This window comes from Vanessa cardui, chromosome 25 (assembly GCF_905220365.1).
Source record: "Vanessa cardui chromosome 25, ilVanCard2.1, whole genome shotgun sequence".
NCBI lineage: Eukaryota > Metazoa > Arthropoda > Insecta > Lepidoptera > Nymphalidae > Vanessa > Vanessa cardui.
The window spans coordinates 6570155-6589493 of record NC_061147.1 but is presented as its reverse complement, the minus strand read 5'-3'; the positions used below and the strand labels follow the sequence as shown (position 1 = coordinate 6589493).

The 19339-nt window shown below is 32.4% G+C and overlaps 1 protein-coding gene across 1 annotated transcript in view; it reads left to right on the top strand.

The window, feature by feature from the left end:
- Positions 1-2205: 2205 nt before the first annotated feature.
- Positions 2206-19339, top strand: part of LOC124540455 (ankyrin-2-like) — a 75881-nt gene continuing 58747 nt past the window's right edge. Inside the window, exon 1 of the mRNA XM_047118051.1 lies at positions 2206-2702. Within this exon, the coding sequence (XP_046974007.1) occupies positions 2673-2702 (30 nt within the window). The 5' untranslated portion in view covers positions 2206-2672. The remainder of the gene's footprint in view (positions 2703-19339) is intronic.

Below are 19339 nucleotides of genomic sequence, written 5' to 3'. Positions count from 1 at the left end.
TGGGCCATTTCGGTCTTCGGATAATAGTAATGCTTATTTGAAAATGTCCGCATATAGTTAGTCTAATTAAGTTCATATGTTTAATTTATTATCGGCACTTCTTTTATGGTTTCTAGTGTTGTACACAGACGTACATTGCAGTGTATCTCTGAACCGAATACGTATATGTATTGTTACGATATGTCGAATTAGCTGATACATCAATTTCGACTAAGCGCATTATTTTTTATGACACAGGTGGCAAAAGAGGAGGAGGTTCACCTGATGGAAAGTGACTACCACTGCCTATGGACATCTGCAACACCAGGGGATTGCAGATACGTTGCCAGCCTTTTTAAGGAAGGATTTGTCTATTTTGTTAAAAATGTTATTACGTATAATAAAATACCTTTATAAAACGACACGCAACTACGTCATTTTTATAGTAAGTTATGATGATCAATTCATCAGACTTTAATTGCTAACAATTGCTAATTACACAAACTTAGAAAATACTCTTAATAGTCGAGTCAATGGATACATAAAACATGCAATCTTCGGAAGTCCTCAAGAACATACTCGTTTTTACAAGTTATTAATGGTTATAAATTTTTTATGCATAAATATCGTCGATATTGTTTAAACAATATAAATAGATCCGACCTACTCTAAGAGGTTTCGGATTTTAAATAATATAAAAAAAAAACAAAATTTTAAAACCAATCATCGAAATCGGAGCAGATCTTGTGGACTTCCGAAGCAAAGGCTTCATTGATGCCACTATAAATACATATAATAATTCAAAGTATATAGTGTGTATTAATAGTCTAAAACGTAACCGGTTCGGAAAATACGCTGATCTGAGAACAACAGACGAAAGAAAATCAGTGGCTTTGTTTACTTTTGTTAGTCTATAATCTATACTAATATTATAAATGTTTGACGACCTCCGTGGTTTGATAACCTCCGTGGTCGAGTAGTGTGTACACAGATTTTCATGGGTACCTACGCTACTCCAATGTCCCGGGCTCGATTTCCGAGTCGATGTAGATTATCATTAGTTTTCTGTTTTCTTGGGTCTGGATGTTTGTGGTGCCGTCGTTACTTCTGATTTTCGATAACACAAGTACTTTAGCTACTTACATTGGGATCAGAGTAATGTGATCAAATGTGAAAGTAACTCTTCTGTGGAAGTAAGTCTGTCGCTCTTTCACGGCCAAACTACTACACCGTATTTGATTAACTTTGGTATGAAGTAAACTTGAACTCCAAGAAACGATTTGGCTACTTTTTCTTTACGCATGACATCGTATACCCAAAAACGCAAGTGAAGCCATGAAGTTTTTAGTATACTAAAGAAACAGCCCGATTCTAAATAGTTTACAAGATATTTCGAATAAATCTTATCGCTCGCTTATAACTTACTCTGTTTTTATAAATAATTTTAAAACTAGTTCGGCCAAAAAGTATTTTTAATTAATAGGAATACAATTCAAGAAAAACATATGAAAATTGGAAAAACAAAATACAAGAAAGTTACTCTTAAATTACTCACTCCAAGACTATGTTACAAATATATGAAACATAAAATCTTTTATTAAAGGAGACTCATAAACTTAAATAAACATTGTAAGATAGTAAGTCATACAAAGTAGATAATGGACTTCGTAAAAATGTTATTGACCATATTTGTAAAAACATAACACGACCTTCTTTATTTATTATACATTAAAAGTATAGAACTGTATTATATGTATACAATTTGATGTATTAATAACAATACTATTACTTTTTTTTTTAATTTACAATGTTAGTATTGTTAGTATAATTTTGTTAAGCGTTTCGCTATATTTTTATAATCTGTTAATATCCAATTGTATTTTTAGAACTGTACCATGCAAATGATAATTGTTTGTCGCTTTGCGAATCTAGCCACCGCTTTGTCCGACCGACACCGTGTCTGATGTTTTCTCTGAGCTCTGCATTATCGATTGTATTTGTGAATAAAACCAACGTATCCTAAACCCCAGTACCTAGCAAATTTACCCCGGAATCCATAACGATATATGACGCAGAGGGACGCGGGGAGACCAAGTTATACTTGCTGAAATAATAACATACACGCAAACCACGCACACCAAAGAGAAATACCGCGCAGGCGCACTATCTCACCCCACCCATCTCACTTGTCGGCCAAAGCCGGCAAAATTCTTTTACACCCCCGAGGTGACGTTCCAAACGCAACAACTAGTTCGAAATACTTCGAATTTTAAATAAAATAAATAATAAAAATGTCCCTAATAATCTGTGTCTGTGTATCGCTTCAGCTTTAATTGTTGCTTAGTGTTTTTCTACTCGTAGAATTTAGTATTTCGTAAAGTGTTAAAAGGACTCGAAATCCGAAAGGAAAATGGCGGAACATTCGCGTTCGATCGAAATTTGAATTCGATTTATGAAATAACTTTTTTAATAAAAAAGGTCTTTTTAATTGTGAGGACTAAAACCCGGTACGGTACTCGCGTCAGTTCGCCAGTGCAAGGACACGGCAAGATCGATAAATCGTCCGCGATGTCGACTGGGCTTTAGTTTATTTGAGTCCGGAGACCGACCGGGTTGGTTTTAAGCTGGTAGAGCTTATAGACTGCTGTTCATGTCAGCGAAGAAAGAAAAGGATTAGACTAGCGTCCGACGACATGACTACGGAAACGGCGACGCCGAACCAGGTATGATAAAGAACCTAAAATATTTGTCGCAACGGCAGCGCTCGTGTCAAGGACAGGCGCCGAGTATAGACACGACTTATATAATATTAATTATTTTTTTTTTTGCAATTTTCACACCTTGAGTTAAAAATAAAGTAGATTTAGTATCTACAACAAACAATTTTAGATTTCTAATTTTTTTTAATAAGGATTATTTATAGTCTTTGTTATCTATGCATATGATGATTTTTTTTTTAAATTATCGATTGATTTTAAAAATAGAATCTATTCTTTTTTATTAAAACTTAGCATTTCATTTATTATTTATTAAACGTGTCTGTGTTTCAACAGTTTTTGTGAATATTTTTAATCTGTAGTTTTACAAATTAGCTGAGCTAAATGTCTGCGGTGCTTTGCAAGGTAACGTCAGTAATTAAGTTAATTTGGAACTAGGATTGAATCTGTCGGCGCGCCGGAAGGGAGACAGATTTGATTATGGAGAATACTGTTGATATTTTCATTTAAAAGGAGTTTTTATACGATTCGATATACTGTACCTAATAACAATCATTGATTATTGTAATATTTATTGTATTTTTTAATTGGCAAATACATGGCATAGGTGTAAATAAATCAGATTATGTTCGTAGATATTCTTTGTTCGTGCAGAATAGTTGTAGTATTACTCAAAGCCTATGTATTTCCAACTGTTTGGTAAATCCTCCTTTTGAAGAGATATTCTGGATTATATTTATTAATGAGACCTGCGTCTTTAAATAAATATGTTGCTGATTTTAATCTCACATCTTATATATTAATATATAAGTTAAATGTCTGAATTACGTTATATTAGTATAACATTTACTGATAATTCATAATCGTGTCAATGGTGAGTTTCGAAATTGTTCATTCCATAATAGCGACATATTTCTACCGATGAACAAATTAGTACAAACAACAACAAGAACAGCATGTTGTGTCCCACTGCTGGGCTAAACTCCTCTCTATTTTAGAAGAAGGTTTGGAATATTCCACCACGATGTTCCAATGGTTGGTGGAATACAAATGTGGCACAATTTCTATGAAATTGGCGTTCTAACCACTGGACCATCTCGGCTCAAAAATTAGTACAGGTAAATAGATATACAAATAGGTAGATAGATATACAGAATAGTAGACATAAGTGTTCTGAAAAATGTGATTTGCATGTGGATGTGAGGGCGTTAGAAGCAAGAACTTTGATTGAGTTGTTAAGTAGTTCTCGGTAGGTTTATGTAAAAAAAAGATTATTTCTAATTTTCATACATCACTCTCAGTAATTTCTTCTGAATGCTTAAATCCATAATAGTACAGGATCCGGGGCCTATTTTGTCACTTGATTACTATCAAGCTAATTTTCCGTGAGTAGCTTCATTTTGATAAGACGCCCAACAATTTCCTGTGCGAAAATTCTCGATATTGGTAGCTAACAGAGGTAGCAATAATAAAATATGTCGATTTGATGATTCTCAAATATTAATTACTAACTGGATTGTTTTTTATTAAATCTTAAGATAATTATCTAAATTATTTGAAAAAATATTTGTCCTACAAAATCTATGGTTTCATCAAAGAGTCCTCCCCCTCCAACATGTATTGATAACGAGATCACCAAAAATTATTACTAACCAGCTGATTTTTTTTTTATTACTTAGTTAATATATATATATAATGTCACGGTCATATTGTCCTACAAATTCCGTGGTATGTTATCCCGGTCCTACGGTCAGAAATTGTTAATACCATAAGACCATTTTTCTCATTACTAACTGTAGGACAAAAATATTACATAATAGGTTAGTGTGTTCAGTGCCCAAATAAAACAATGTCCTACAAAAAAACAGGTATGTATCACTAGTCCGACAAAAATTGTCATTTTTTCGTTTTCCGATTTCTAACATAAGATACAGTGAGAAAATCTTTTTTAAAATTTAAATAAGTTTATTTTTTTGAAAAATGAGGTACAAAATTGGTGTATTGGTGTATTTATAGATAATAAAAATTAATCTTCATCTTATTCATCCGATGAATCATAATCTTCGCTACTAACATCGCTGTCATCTTCATTTGTGTCACTTTCCTCACTTGTGATATCTGACTCTATAATAACATGAAAAAATTAAGTAAATTATATAATAATGAATAATCAATCAATAAATAACAATAGTATAAATAGGTTACCTTGTGTTTCAGAAGATAATTCTTCAAAAGATGGACTTTGGGGACCATCAAACCAATAGTATTCATATTTGCCATCAATTATTGTTTTGTTTAATTTCAGTTGGCGTTCAGTAACTTTTTAACTTATTGTTAAGTGAAATCTACCGAAAAGTCAAGATTTTTTTTTTCTCACGCTTGAGAAATAAATTGATTTTTAATTTCATGACTTTCCAATATATATTCAATTGGAGCACCGCAATAGCGTACCACGCTATTTTTACATTTATGATCTGTACTACTACTTTCGACCGTAGGACCGGGATAACATACCACGGAATTTGTAGGACAATATGACCGTGACATTATATATATATTAACTAAGTAATAAAAAAAAAATCAGCTGGTTAGTAATAATTTTTGGTGATCTCGTTATCAATACATGTTGGAGGGGGAGGACTCTTTGATGAAACCATAGATTTTGTAGGACAAATATTTTTTCAAATAATTTAGATAATTATCTTAAGATTTAATAAAAAACAATCCAGTTAGTAATTAATATTTGAGAATCATCAAATCGACATATTTTATTATTGCTACCTCTGTTAGCTACCAATATCAAGAATTTTCGCACAGGAAATTGTTGGGCGTCTCATCAAAACGATGCTATTCACGAAGATTCAGCTTGATAGTAATTATTTTTACATCAATGATCTGTACTACTACTTTTGACCGTAGGACCGGGATAACATACCACGGAATTTGTAGGACAATATGACCGTGACATTATATATATATTAACTAAGTAATAAAAAAAAAATCAGCTGGTTAGTAATAATTTTTGGTGATCTCGTTATCAATACATGTTGGAGGGGGAGGACTCTTTGATGAAACCATAGATTTTGTAGGACAAATATTTTTTCAAATAATTTAGATAATTATCTTAAGATTTAATAAAAAACAATCCAGTTAGTAATTAATATTTGAGAATCATCAAATCGACATATTTTATTATTGCTACCTCTGTTAGCTACCAATATCGAGAATTTTCGCACAGGAAATTGTTGGGCGTCTTATCAAAATGAAGCTACTCACGGAAAATTAGCTTGATAGTAATCAAGTGACAAAATAGGCCCCGGATCCTGTACTATAAGCGATTTTTACTTTATATTTCATTAATATTTCAAGCTCCATATTCACATTTCCAAGTGGCTATCATATACTGACGAATAAGCATTTATATCTTTAATTAAATAGTATTTGGCGAATTAAATCAAATCACAATATACTTTATTCGAGTAGGCTTTTACAAGTGCTTTTGAGTCGTTAATTAACAACTATATTAAGCGAAGCTACCGTTGGTTCGGAAAGTAAATTCTACCGAGATGAACCGGCAAGAAACTCAGTAGTTACTCTTTTTCAACATTTAAAAATACAGTTCTGTTAGTTACATACAGTTATATTAAAAATACAGTTATTTTAATACAATATAACTATAATTGTATTTCCACCTGTTTTGTTGGTAATTATAGTCACAACATAATATATATTAAAGTTGTGTAGTTTGTATGTTTGTAAGTGGTAATATAACTATCGGTCAGAATTTAATATTATTTCTGTGATATATGTATGTATAGGCAATTAATTGAGGAATGCTATATTAATAAGAAATGTATATAAAAATAATAATAATAACAAGTAATTCTTATAATTTAATAATCATAAACATATGAAACAACGTAGTATTTCCCGTTACTCTAACGGTTAGTTCTATTGCACTATCCCAAGTCTATCCCATTTTAACAAAAGGGTATCCCTATAGTATCCCGTAGTTCCGTTTCAAATGTCCTTGACTTTGTTATTTTCTATAGGGCTTCCACAATCCCTTGAAGAATTCCCTAGATTATGACGTCACAGTATTAGGTTCAGTTCAGTGCTTACTTATGATTAAACTTATTTAGACTTATAGTTAGAAAAGCAGTACAAACACAAAACTATATGATTATTCATAGCTATATACAGCTTCTAGTTAAGTACCCTAGAGTATATATCGTACATATATATATATATATATATATATATATATATATATATATATATATATATATGTACGATATATACTCTAGGGTACTTAACTAATATGTAATAAAACTAAACTTATTTTTGTATGAATATTATTATAAATTGTATATACCAGTAACCCAGATTATAAAGGACGTAAGGCATATCTCAAAAACGATTTCTCATATTGTTTCTACGATTATCTTACGATCTTTTTTAATAAAAATTACGAAATATAAAAAAGAAAAATATGGATACAAAGATTTTGTAAGTTATTAAAAAAAGGCTCAAAGCTAATTAACTAAGTTTCAGAAACTTTTCTGTGAACACAAGTCGAAAGCAATTAAACACGAAAAAGTATTATGAAACTTTTATTAATATCGCGCTTACGACCTTTGTAATCCGAGATGTATTGAGATTAGACAGACAAAAATTTTAAACATATGCATTTAGTATGTAAAAAGCTTTAATATTACATACAAACAGTCCAAAATGATTTCATATATATTAGTTGTAACCCGCGGCTTCGCTTGCGCTTTAGGGTGTCTGTTGTGTTAGGCAAAAGAGTAGCCTATATCCTTTCTTCTAGTTCAAGTTTTATTCATAGCTAATTTAATAATACGACGAGATCGAACTACTCGTTCGTAGGAAGTAAACAATATATTTTTTAAGGATAAAAACACATACACTAATTGTACATCTATGTTTTATACATAAACTCATACGCACACACACGCACACACTCTCACACGCACACACTCTCACACACACACAGACACACACACACATACACACACACACACACTTGCCTCCAAAAATAATAGCACTTTATAATAACTATTAAGTTCAGTTATATTTTTTTATTTGATTTTATTATATTTTCTTTTTTTTTGTATTAATTAAAATTTTGTTTATTTGGTTGATTATACTATAACACATTACGTTATGGAAGAGTGGGTCCCTCTGACACGAGTATGAAACATGCTCACTAGAAAGACCCAACCCTAAATATGCTATGTAAACTGTGGTAACGAACAAATAAATAAAAAAAAAGAAATTTCGTCAAATTCGGCTCAGCGGTTTGGTCGTGATAGACCGACAGAGTTACTTTCACATTTGTAATATGTAATATAGATACATAGGTTACTTATACGCGTTAATGAAACAATATAATTATTTTTATTGTAAGCATAACGTCATGTAATCGAATTATATGCGTGACACGCTACTCCATTTATTGGACTTGCAAGGACTCCTGGACTAGACTAGGCTAGGCTCTATCAATGTGCGTGTCAGAATTGCGATTGTATGGCCAATGAACCATTATTACTGACATGGAAAACAAATAGGGATTGTTTTAAGGTTTTTATGCACGCAGTTCACTTTGGTGACTTACGCGACTAATACAAGCTGAAATTTTGATGCTATTTAACATTGATAAAATGATAATAGATACCAAATTGAGCATATCGATATTTTGTTGTGCTCGGTTTTGACATCTTTGTACAAGCTCAATTCTCAGTAGGTACCCATTCATTCATTCATTCAGATAATCAACATCTAAACGGTGGTATTTGATATTGATACGTTCTGAAGTATAAGTGAACAAGTGTTATTACAGGTATAAGTATAACATCTTAGACCCCAAGATTGGTGGCATATTGGTTTGACAACGAATGGCAATTATTTTTTAAACTGCCAATGTATATAGAAAGTGACGGCTACTTACCATGAGGTGGCATTTAAATAGTCCACCTATAAAAATAAAAAAAATTAAAACAAAAAAAAATGTTTTTTTTTTATGTCCGTTGTGACTTCTTCTTATACAATGAACAATTTCCATTTCTGATACATATAAAACTAATGTGTTTAGTATAATCTGATATATTATTGATTTATTTTCTAAAACATTTAATGGTAATCGTAATCCCACTATGGTTTCATATAAGTAGATGAGGTTTGTGATAAGGCTTTATATAGGCAGGAAATGTACAGTGGAATGTTGATGATACAAACTTTACTAACTTCTTTTAAGTGATTTATTTTACCTTTGATCTTTGATTTTGCTATTATTGACTTTTGGTCCATAAAATTAATACTAATAATATACTTATTTAATATATAATTCTATACTTTTCTAAGCCAGAATAAGTTGAAATGATTGTGAACTTCAATCTCTTTAGATTGATCCTTTAGGATGTAGTCAGTTAGTTCAGTCAGCGTTCAAAAAGAAGATTGTTTAGATACCGATTCAATAAAAGTAGAATAACATAAGAAGCGTCACAAAAACCACTTGAGGTTTACCGGCACTCACTGTCAATAAATTTAAATGTTCTTCCTTTTTCATATTTGAAGACAGATTTTTAGCTAATAATTCAAATAGAACCTTGAAAGATATTCTCTTTACAAATATTTCACGTAAAATAAATCACTTAGTTGTAATGAAGCATCTTTTGAAAGGACTACTACAATAATTTTACTAGAGACTAATTTTGAAACTAGCATTTAAGGTATGTGCAAAAATTTCAACTCAATTGATTCAATGGTACTACTTAAAGAATGTTTAAAACATTTAAACCTACAGCAAATCGGTGAAGTAATTAATGGTTAATATTTTTACTGAACCTATACATATAATGCCTATGCGTGAGGAAGACTTACCATCAGGGCCCACCTGATGAGTTGATGAGTATGTCTTTCCTACCTATATCATAAGAGACTTTGGAATTAGAGATCTATTTCTTATATAAATTATTTACTAATAGTACTTGATAATAAAATTACATCATCAAAAGCAAAACGCCGTTTTGCAAAATAACAATTTGTTAAAAATCAATAATTCGTTTTAGCCCATGACTTTACAGACACAAAACACGCTATCAAATGTACTAATTAAATTAAATTATAACCAACTAATTAGAACGTTTATATGTAGGCGTGGCGTACTGTTTGTGTCACGGCCATCTTTAATATTTGTTTAACATGAAACTGACAATAGCAATTAGGGCATCTTGGTTAGCGATAACTAGAATATTAGGTTACGTTTCACTCGGGACCATACTAATGGCATGGAAAACAATCTTGATTTCAATTAAGATAGTTGTAGTTAAATATAAAGAAATAAAACAAAATAAATTTTGTACCGAAGAACTATAATATATAGTAACATATTAGAGTCAAATGTCTGGCATTTTTCCTATAAAGTCGGGAATTTTGCTCTTGAATTCATCTTCTTCTCCAAACATACCCTTTTAAATCTTTTTCTACACAATGCATTGCTGGTAGAGTCAATTGTGTGTTTTATACTCTGATAGCGACAATAAGTGATTTTGCAGAACATTACGTAAGCTAATTGGAATCAGAAAGAATTAAGTCGCATTAAGATTTCTTTAAAAAAACTCAATCCTCCAAGAAACACTTACACCATTTTAGTTGAAAGACGATTCAGACAGAAATGATTATTCTCAGTCTTTTCGAAGTCTATAAACACTATCGTAAGCTTTTATACCCTTTTTATTTCAAGGACACAATGAAAAAAGAAGGCTGTTCGTAAAAACGAGCCCAAAAATATCGTCGCAAATGGGTTCGTAACATTTTCTTTGAAACAAAATCTAATTGGATTGAGCACCATTGCGCTAATAGAAAGCAGTCATGACATAGAGAACTGACTGGTTAGTATGACATAATTCTAAATGAATGCTTTTTGTTGAAATCGTTTTTGAGACACCGATATGGTATTCATATCTACAATCTTTTCGTAATTAGGTAAGGTAGGTAGGTTTAGTAACTAGGAATGTCAAAAATCGTCGCGTTTAAATCTACCGATGTTTAATATATTTCTCCTTTCTAAGGATTCAACGGACATTTGACAAGTAAAGTAAAAGTAAAGTAACAGCCTGTAAATTTTACTCGGCGGGGCTAAGGTCTCCTCTTTCATTAAGGAGAGGGTTTGGAACATATCCCACCACGTTGTTCCAATGCGGGTTAGTGAAATGCACATGTGGCAGATTTTCGATGAAATTAGATACATGCAGGTTTCCTCACGTTGTTTTCTTTTACCGCCGAGCACGAGATGAGAGATTATAAACACGAATTAAGCACATATATACAGCGGTGCTTGCCTGGGTTTGAACCCGAAATCATCGGTTAAGATGCACGCGTTCTAGCTACTAGGCGATCTCAGTTTTTAATAAGTGTCTGATCAAAACCACTTACAAGCTATATAAACTACTAATATCTGAACACCGCAGATCAGATCTAAACAGACTTGGAAAAAAAATATTATTCTGATTCCATAGCCTTAATATCGATATTCGAAGAAAATAGCAATACGGGGAGTATTGGAATAGTAAAATTGGAAAAGAACAAATAATAGGCTAGATTTTCCCAACGGAGGCAATAAACAATACCATTAATCAAACCCTAGTCTAGTACCTCTGTCAGGTAAAACAAACAAAGGTTCGAGTTAATTGCTCAATGAATTATAGTCTGATCCTTCAACGAAAATACACTTAAACGGAATGGAATCAGGTTAAACGATTTGTGGACTTACGCCTATTTACCTTTGCGTATTTACAAAACCCAGTTTCCTGGCTATCGTCTTCTATAATACTCAATGTCATATGTAATCTTATAAACATTATAAATAGCGTTAGACGATTTTTGTCCCAGTGACGGTAGTTGCACATAAAAAATTGGTTATGGTCTTATTTTGAAGCCGTAGATGTGGAGATAAATAAAAAGGATTCTTGATTGCAATTTACTTAATTGTTACGATTTAACAAAGAATTAATTTTAGAGAGCGAAAAAGCTACTGGTCGCTTAGAGAGTGGCAATACGGCAGTTTAAAGTTTAAAAAAGTAAACAAAATTAAAAATAAATTGTTCTCAACCAACTCTAATTCTAACGGAATTAACACTAATTGCCATTGCAAATTTCATTTTAAAAAAGTGTCATATTGGTGGCGCCAAATGTGATTCGTATTTTAGAATGAAAACAAAACAGAACCTGTCTAGGTTTAAGAAGTTTTGCGGGAGAGAAACTAGTGTGAGTTTGTAAATTATTAATACAACTAAATTATCAAGAAAAAATATACATACTTTATTGTTATTGATTTAAATCAGATTAGTTGCAGATTGACAAATGGTCACTTGTAGGTAAATGATCTCAACATTGGCACTGGATGAAAAAATAACCATCTTTTACTCAATGCTCGATAACTCCTTGGAGTAAAGATGTTATATCCCTTTTGGCTATAGTTACTCTGACCCATTAATCTTTCAGTTCCGGTCGGCTTAGCGAGGATTGTAACAACATGAATCATTGCTATTTAAATACAGAAATTCGGATAAGCTTAGCTAAATAAATCGCAAATAACAATTGTAATTTAAATGTTAATGAGCCACATAACGGAGACTTGGTGGTAGGGCTTTGTGCAAGCCCGCCTGGGTAGATACCACCCACTCATCAGACATTCTACCGCTAAACAACAGTACGCAGTACTGTTGTGTTCCGGTTTGAAGGGTGAGTGAGCCAGTGTAACTACAGGCACAAGGGACATATTATCTTAGTTTCCATGGTTGGTGGCGCATTGGCGATGTAAGGAATAGTTAATATTTCTTACAGCGTCATTGTCTATGGGTGATGGTGACAACTTACTATCAGGTGGCCCATATGCTCATCCGCCAACCTATTCCATAAACAAAAAATGGAAATATCATATAGATGCCAATATAATTCACTAATAATAATAATAACTGTATCCAACTCATAAAACCTGATGTCAAATCTACGTCACCCAATCAGTGCGTCCCATTTATAATTCGCAATCGATAATTCCAACGAGTAACAGCATCGGTGAATATTAAATGCCTGTCATAATAGATGCAACCCTCTAAAGACCTAATTGGAACCGACCAGCTATAAAAAAGCGCTGTAATAATATATTATGGTCAACTGCTACCGCTGTATAAAGCGATGATCGTATTTATAAATAGCTACTATGTCTTATTGTAAATTTATGTCGGTGGTTTAATTCTGTATACTGTTTCAATCGATCGAATAAGTTTTGATTATAAATATATCGCCTTTGAAGTACAAAAATTACATCACGATATGGCTTTATTTATGCACTTGGTGCACTTGGAAAGGCCTATGTCCAGCAGTGGACAAAAAAGGGCTGATGAAGATGATGATGTAATTGTTTCACTTGATGTTCTAATTAGTAATGATTTGTACGGTAGCCATTTTTAATTCTTATTTGCATATATATTAAAAGTGTAGTTATTCTGATGGTTAGATGTTTGGAACGCATGCGTCTTAGCCGATGGACGCGGTTCAAACCCATTCGTGTCTCGTTAGAATATATACATGTTTTTTATGTTATAGTTTGGCGGACGAGCATGTGGTCCACCTGATGGTAAGTGGTCACCATCACCCATAGACAATGACGCTGTAAGAAATATTAACTATTCCTTACATCGTCAATGTGCCACCAACCTTGGAACTAAGATGTTATGTCCCTTGTGCCTGTAGTTACACTGGCTCACTCACCCTTCAAACCGGAACACAACAATACTGAGTACTGTTATTTGGCGGCAGAATAACTGATGAGTGGGAGGTACGTATCCAGACGGGCTTGCACAAAGCCCTACCACCATGTAATGTGTCTAATATCAACAAAATTCAGCCACATGTGTATAATACATTTACGCAGTATGTACTAAGCACCGACATTTCTTCTAAAATAGAGAGAATATATTGTCCCAACAGTGGGATATTGCCACGGTGATTCTTTACTACGACTTTATATACGTCACATAAATAAATACACAACTATATGGCATGGGGTGTGAAGGGATTATAAAGATCGATCGTATTCCTATCTCATTGCATTTAAATTAAAATATGGTAATCATAGTTGATATTATTATAACATAATTGCATTTGTGATTGACGCACAGTTTATATAAATATAATGAAATAACTATTATGTTTGAACGAGTTCGTATGTACTGATTTTATTATTTTGTTAAGATTACCAGCGTTTTTTCTCTTTGTGTAAGATTCGTGCTTCATAGCAAATTTAATAATATTTAAATTTAATCTAATATTAGAATCCAATTTGGATATAAGAGACTAAAAAATATTAGAAATTTACTTTTTTTGTTGATAACCTTATATCGAGTCTATTATCCAACAATTATATAATGTATGTATTACTGTAAAAGCTCGAACTTCGGTAGATCTTACATTTACGAGTAAGATTTAGGTTTTACCGACATGAGTTGGTAAATGTAAGTGTCTATTACTTAGACACTGGAGTCCGAACTCAAATAATTCGAACTCAATGAAATAAAAATTTGCTTTAAAACTAGATTAATCTTGATATTATTGCAATATAATTAAATATCACGTTTTTGGTTTTCATTAATAGTTAGTAAGCGTAGAGAAAAAACAAAAGAAGATGACGGAATATTCGATTTTTAACCGACTTCAAAAAAAGGAGGAGGTTCTCAATTCGTCGGGGCCTTTTTATTTTTTTATTTTTTATTTTTTATGTATGTTACCGAATTACTCGAAGATGGCTGGGCCGATTTTGACAATTCTTTTTTTGTTTGAAAGGGCATGTTTTACAGGTGGTCCCATTGTCAGGAGATCAGGATCTGATGATGGGATCCTGGAGAAATCGAGGGAACTCCTCAAATTTTATAGGCACACCTATAGTGATTTCGGTTTTATTCAAAGTGCCTTGGTCATATGCTCACGAAAAGTGACATTTGATGAAGTGGAACTAATGATGAAGACCACAACTGGTAATCAGAACCTATTAGTAAGTAACTATTTTACGGGTTTAGTTCTATTTCTTTAAGATAGTCGTCAAGCAATTGATGTTAGTAAACATGCCTATGATGAAGTCTAGCTGATGGTGGACTACCAGGAGAATTCCTCAATGATTAACGGCATTGCATCGGGAAAAATGGTATTGTCTAATTGGCGATGAGCAGTTAACATTAGGCTATTGTAACTTAGGTAACGCTTAATGTGAGTTGCAGTCCACATCGTATTGAAACGGCGTTGAGTTATGTTTAGAGTCGAAAGCCGAAATGTACTGAGTATAATAAAGTGAATGACAAACACTACCAATTGTAATTATAAATAACAAAACAACACTGAAAAGCATTAAATAAATTTTTATAAATAAAAAAAAACCGCCTTCAAAAATGAACTAAAAAGAAAAAAATAATCAGTTACATCCATATCCAATTTACGATTTTTTAATCACCTTTTGAAGTCGGTGCCAACAAAGTAAGTAAATTCCTATATTGAAATCATTTAATTTGTATCGATAGTAGGGTTTGTTTAATGGTGTCATCTATACAATAAATGGATTTAGTTTTTGTATGTATGTATTATGTACCTATATTAGCAATGTTGGCACCGACTTTGAGAGGTGATTAAAAAATCGTTAATTGGATATGGATGTAACTGATTATACAGATTACTTTTTCTTTTTGATTGTTGTAAAAAGTTTATATATGGAAAAATAATGTTAATTAAAATTAAAATAATTTAGATGTATATATAATATAGATATTATTAAAGATTAGAAAATGAGACGTTTTTTTCGGGCTTTTACCATTCGATTACAGTATATGTTAAGTTATTAGAATCGAAAACCCTTTTGCACATTTACCATTAAGTATTGGTAAATCTTAGGTTTTACTGGATAATCTTAGGATTTATCTTAGTCCGAGCTTCTACATTAGTAAGGTAGTAAAGTAACAGCCTGTAAATTTCCCACTGCTGAGATAAAGCCTCCTCTTTCCATTAAGGAGAGGGTTTGGAACATATTCCACCACGCTGTTCAAATGCGGATTGTTGGAATGCACAGATGGCAGAATTTCGATGAAATTAGACACATTTAGGTTTCCTCAAGATGTTTGCCGTCACCGCCGAGCACGAGATGAATTATAAACACAAATTAAGCACACTGGATAATCTTAGGATTTACCTTAGTCCGAGCTTCTACAGCACATACATATATATTAAATGGATATTCAGATTTGATCTTTAATGAGATTACGTGGGAAGGTGCGTATAGCAGTTAATTTAACAGCCTAGATACACACAAAGGAGAATCAATATTCAATACGTAGCCTTGTGTTGGTAGGGTAAGCAGAAAAAGTGGTAAGAAATTTGTACTATCATGATTAATATAATATAAGAGTTATATTATGTGTCAATTAGTTTATTTACTAAGCATCGTTTTACATAGAAACTTATAAAGGGATGTACATGATACTTTTCCATAATGTTAATGATTGGTTCCGAGATATACATATATGAAATAATACACGATCTCTAAGATTTTCTCTAGTTATTACGCATTGTCTAAATAGGTATATACTAATATTATATGTGCAAAAGTAACTCTGTATGTTACCTTGTCAAGCTTAAACCGCTGTACTGATTTAGATATAATTCACTATGGAGGTTGATTATGGTGGAAGACCATAGGCTACTTTTTTAATTCATCCCTCGAGGGGTAAAGTAGAAGTGATGATTTGTTTTATAAATAACGTGTATATAAAGCCGCAAAACCAACTAATATTAAATATAATGTAACCAAATGAAGCGATAGCAGCATAATGCACTAATTTTCCATCTTTTTTTTTAAAGAATTCATGATTCTTTTAACTTTTTTTTTTTTAATTTTTCGGCAGCACTCTGTAACTCAGATGTGGGCAATGGCTTACTCCTGTATTTTTCCATCGAAAAATATAGTTCAAAAGTACATGTTTTTGCAGACGGTACTTCAGCGGTTATGATGTTCCGATCGACCCACTTTATCGAGGAAATAATAATGCCATATTCCCGACAGCTCCAGCTACTCTTTGTTCCGCCTTATATCCTAAACTCACATGATTGTTTCCTTGGTTATTTATACTTTTAGTATCGGTTTGAATTTATTAACTTATGCATAAAAGATACCGTTATCGTTTTAATATTTGATTTGATGACAGCGTTTCGTTATCTACACTTTTAAATGCGTTCGATAAATAACATAATATGGAAATAGATTTATGTGATTTCGCAAAATAAGGTGTACAAACAAAATCTAAAAATAATTATTTACAAATATTTTTTACAAAAAAATAATACGTGTAGCTACCAGCAATTCCATAAGAAATATTGTCCATACCTTACATCTCCATTGCGCCGCCAACCTTGGCAATAAAAATGTTATACACCTTGTATCTGTAGTTACACTGGCTCACTTAATTCAAACTCATTACGGATGGTACCTACTAAGACTTGCACAAAGCAACCACCAAGTAAAGAATACATAAAGCGCGTTTTTATTGGCACGCATTATATTATTAAACACAATATCCACAGGTTAACGACCTTTAATTTGTACATATGTTTTCGTAACAGAACACAATGGAAAGTAGACGCGAGTATAATTACTTAACAAAATACAATACAGGCTTTCTGTACGAGGGTTTAATTAAAGCGAAATTCCGAAAATATTTTCGTTCTTCCAACTTCATAATTTTTCGGCCAATTACCTTAAAAACGCTTCTTATTTACGCTGTATTCAAGATTCAATTACTGTTAACAAAATATTACGGTTTGAAATGTTCGTGGTATTTTATTATACTGATGATACTCGATCATATATTTTTGAAATGTACTTAGAATTCATAAAGAGTATGATTAATTATATTTGCGCTGAGATCGATGAAGTTAGAATACGTAGATTATATGATTTAACAAAAGCATTACACTTTATGATGACAATCATGAATGTAATACTTCTATTAATCATAGGTTCGAAAATTCAAACATCTCAGCGGAATGGATCCGGCGAAAGACACTCATTCGGTTTTTTTGTGTCAGAATTCTGATATGGCAATGATAAAATAATATGTACCAACATGGTGAGTAGTACTGGATGCGAGTAGCCGGAGAAAGACCACAGTGGCGTGCACTGGGAGAGGCCTATGTCCAACAGTGGACAAAAATAGGCTGTTGATGATGATGATGATGAACATGGTGATAAGGTTCTGCTCAAGCTGGTATGGGGGTACCACCCATTCATGTATTCTACTCCCAAGGAAAAATACTTAGCACTCTTTTTGTGTAATGATTGAAGGGTGATTAAGCTATTGGAACTATTAATAATATTGGAAGTACCTAGCGTTACACGTATGAGAAATGCTTAAAATTGCTTTTAGCTCTTATGTCTTATGTAGAGATAAATTTTACGATGGCAACGGTTGGCCTTTTTGAAATAGTCTTCTTTAAAAATTTAATTAACATAGGCACTATACAAATTTTGGCTGTGTGGAACGGAATATTTTAATAGTTATATCTAACTGCTAATTATATAACATTTTACAAATATAAATAAAATTATGAAACAAAACAAAATGTGTTTTTTGTACATATTCGTACATATACATAGTTAGAGCACCTCCCCTCAAACTGTAAACGCGTTCACAAGCAGGAAACTCTTAATACTGTGAAGGTTCTCAAACATTGAAGGGGTTTTTAAAAGCCTGTCTGATTTCACTTTCGTTTGCTTTACTTATATGACAGAATGAGTTGAAAGCATTTGTGTACTTCATATTAGGTTGCAACCGCAAATTCTTTCATGTTATTTATCCCTGTACATTTATCATGTATGATTATATCATTTATAGGCAGTTTTGTTGAACAGCCATTTTTAGGCTATTCAACAAGTTTCTTGGTTCAAATTCGGGATCGAATCAATAAAAATTTGAAGTTTATGTCATAATATTTCGTCCTAGAAACTCGGAGTGCTTTAAGAATTTGCGTTTAAAAACGCCATGCTATAAAGTTGCCGCTTCAATGAATTTATTTAAATGTACGCGATTTATTAAAATAACCTGATATGTTACCAACATACAAGTAATGTAAATCCTTTTAACTATTCTAGAAAAGTAAAGTACCTCCTCTCCTATTAAGGAGAGGGTTTGGAACATATTCCACCACGCTGTTCCAATGCTGATTGGTGGAATGCACTTGTGGCAGAATTTCAAGGAAATTAGACACATGTTTCCTCACGATGTTTTCCTTCACCGCCGAGGACGAGATGAATTATAAAACCAAATTCAGCACATATATATAGTGGTGCCTGCCTGGATTTGAACCCGAAATCATCGGTTAAGATGCACGCGTTCTAACCACTGGGCCATCTTGGCTCTCATCAACTATTCTAGGGTTTCAGTCAAAGATTTGCAAGAGATGAGTAAGGCGAGATACATGCGACGAAGGTTCTAATAATACATAGTAACAAATGGCTGGCACCATTTATGCTCATATATCTTACATCTAAATACTTGTAGATTTTGGTGTTAGCCAATCTGGAT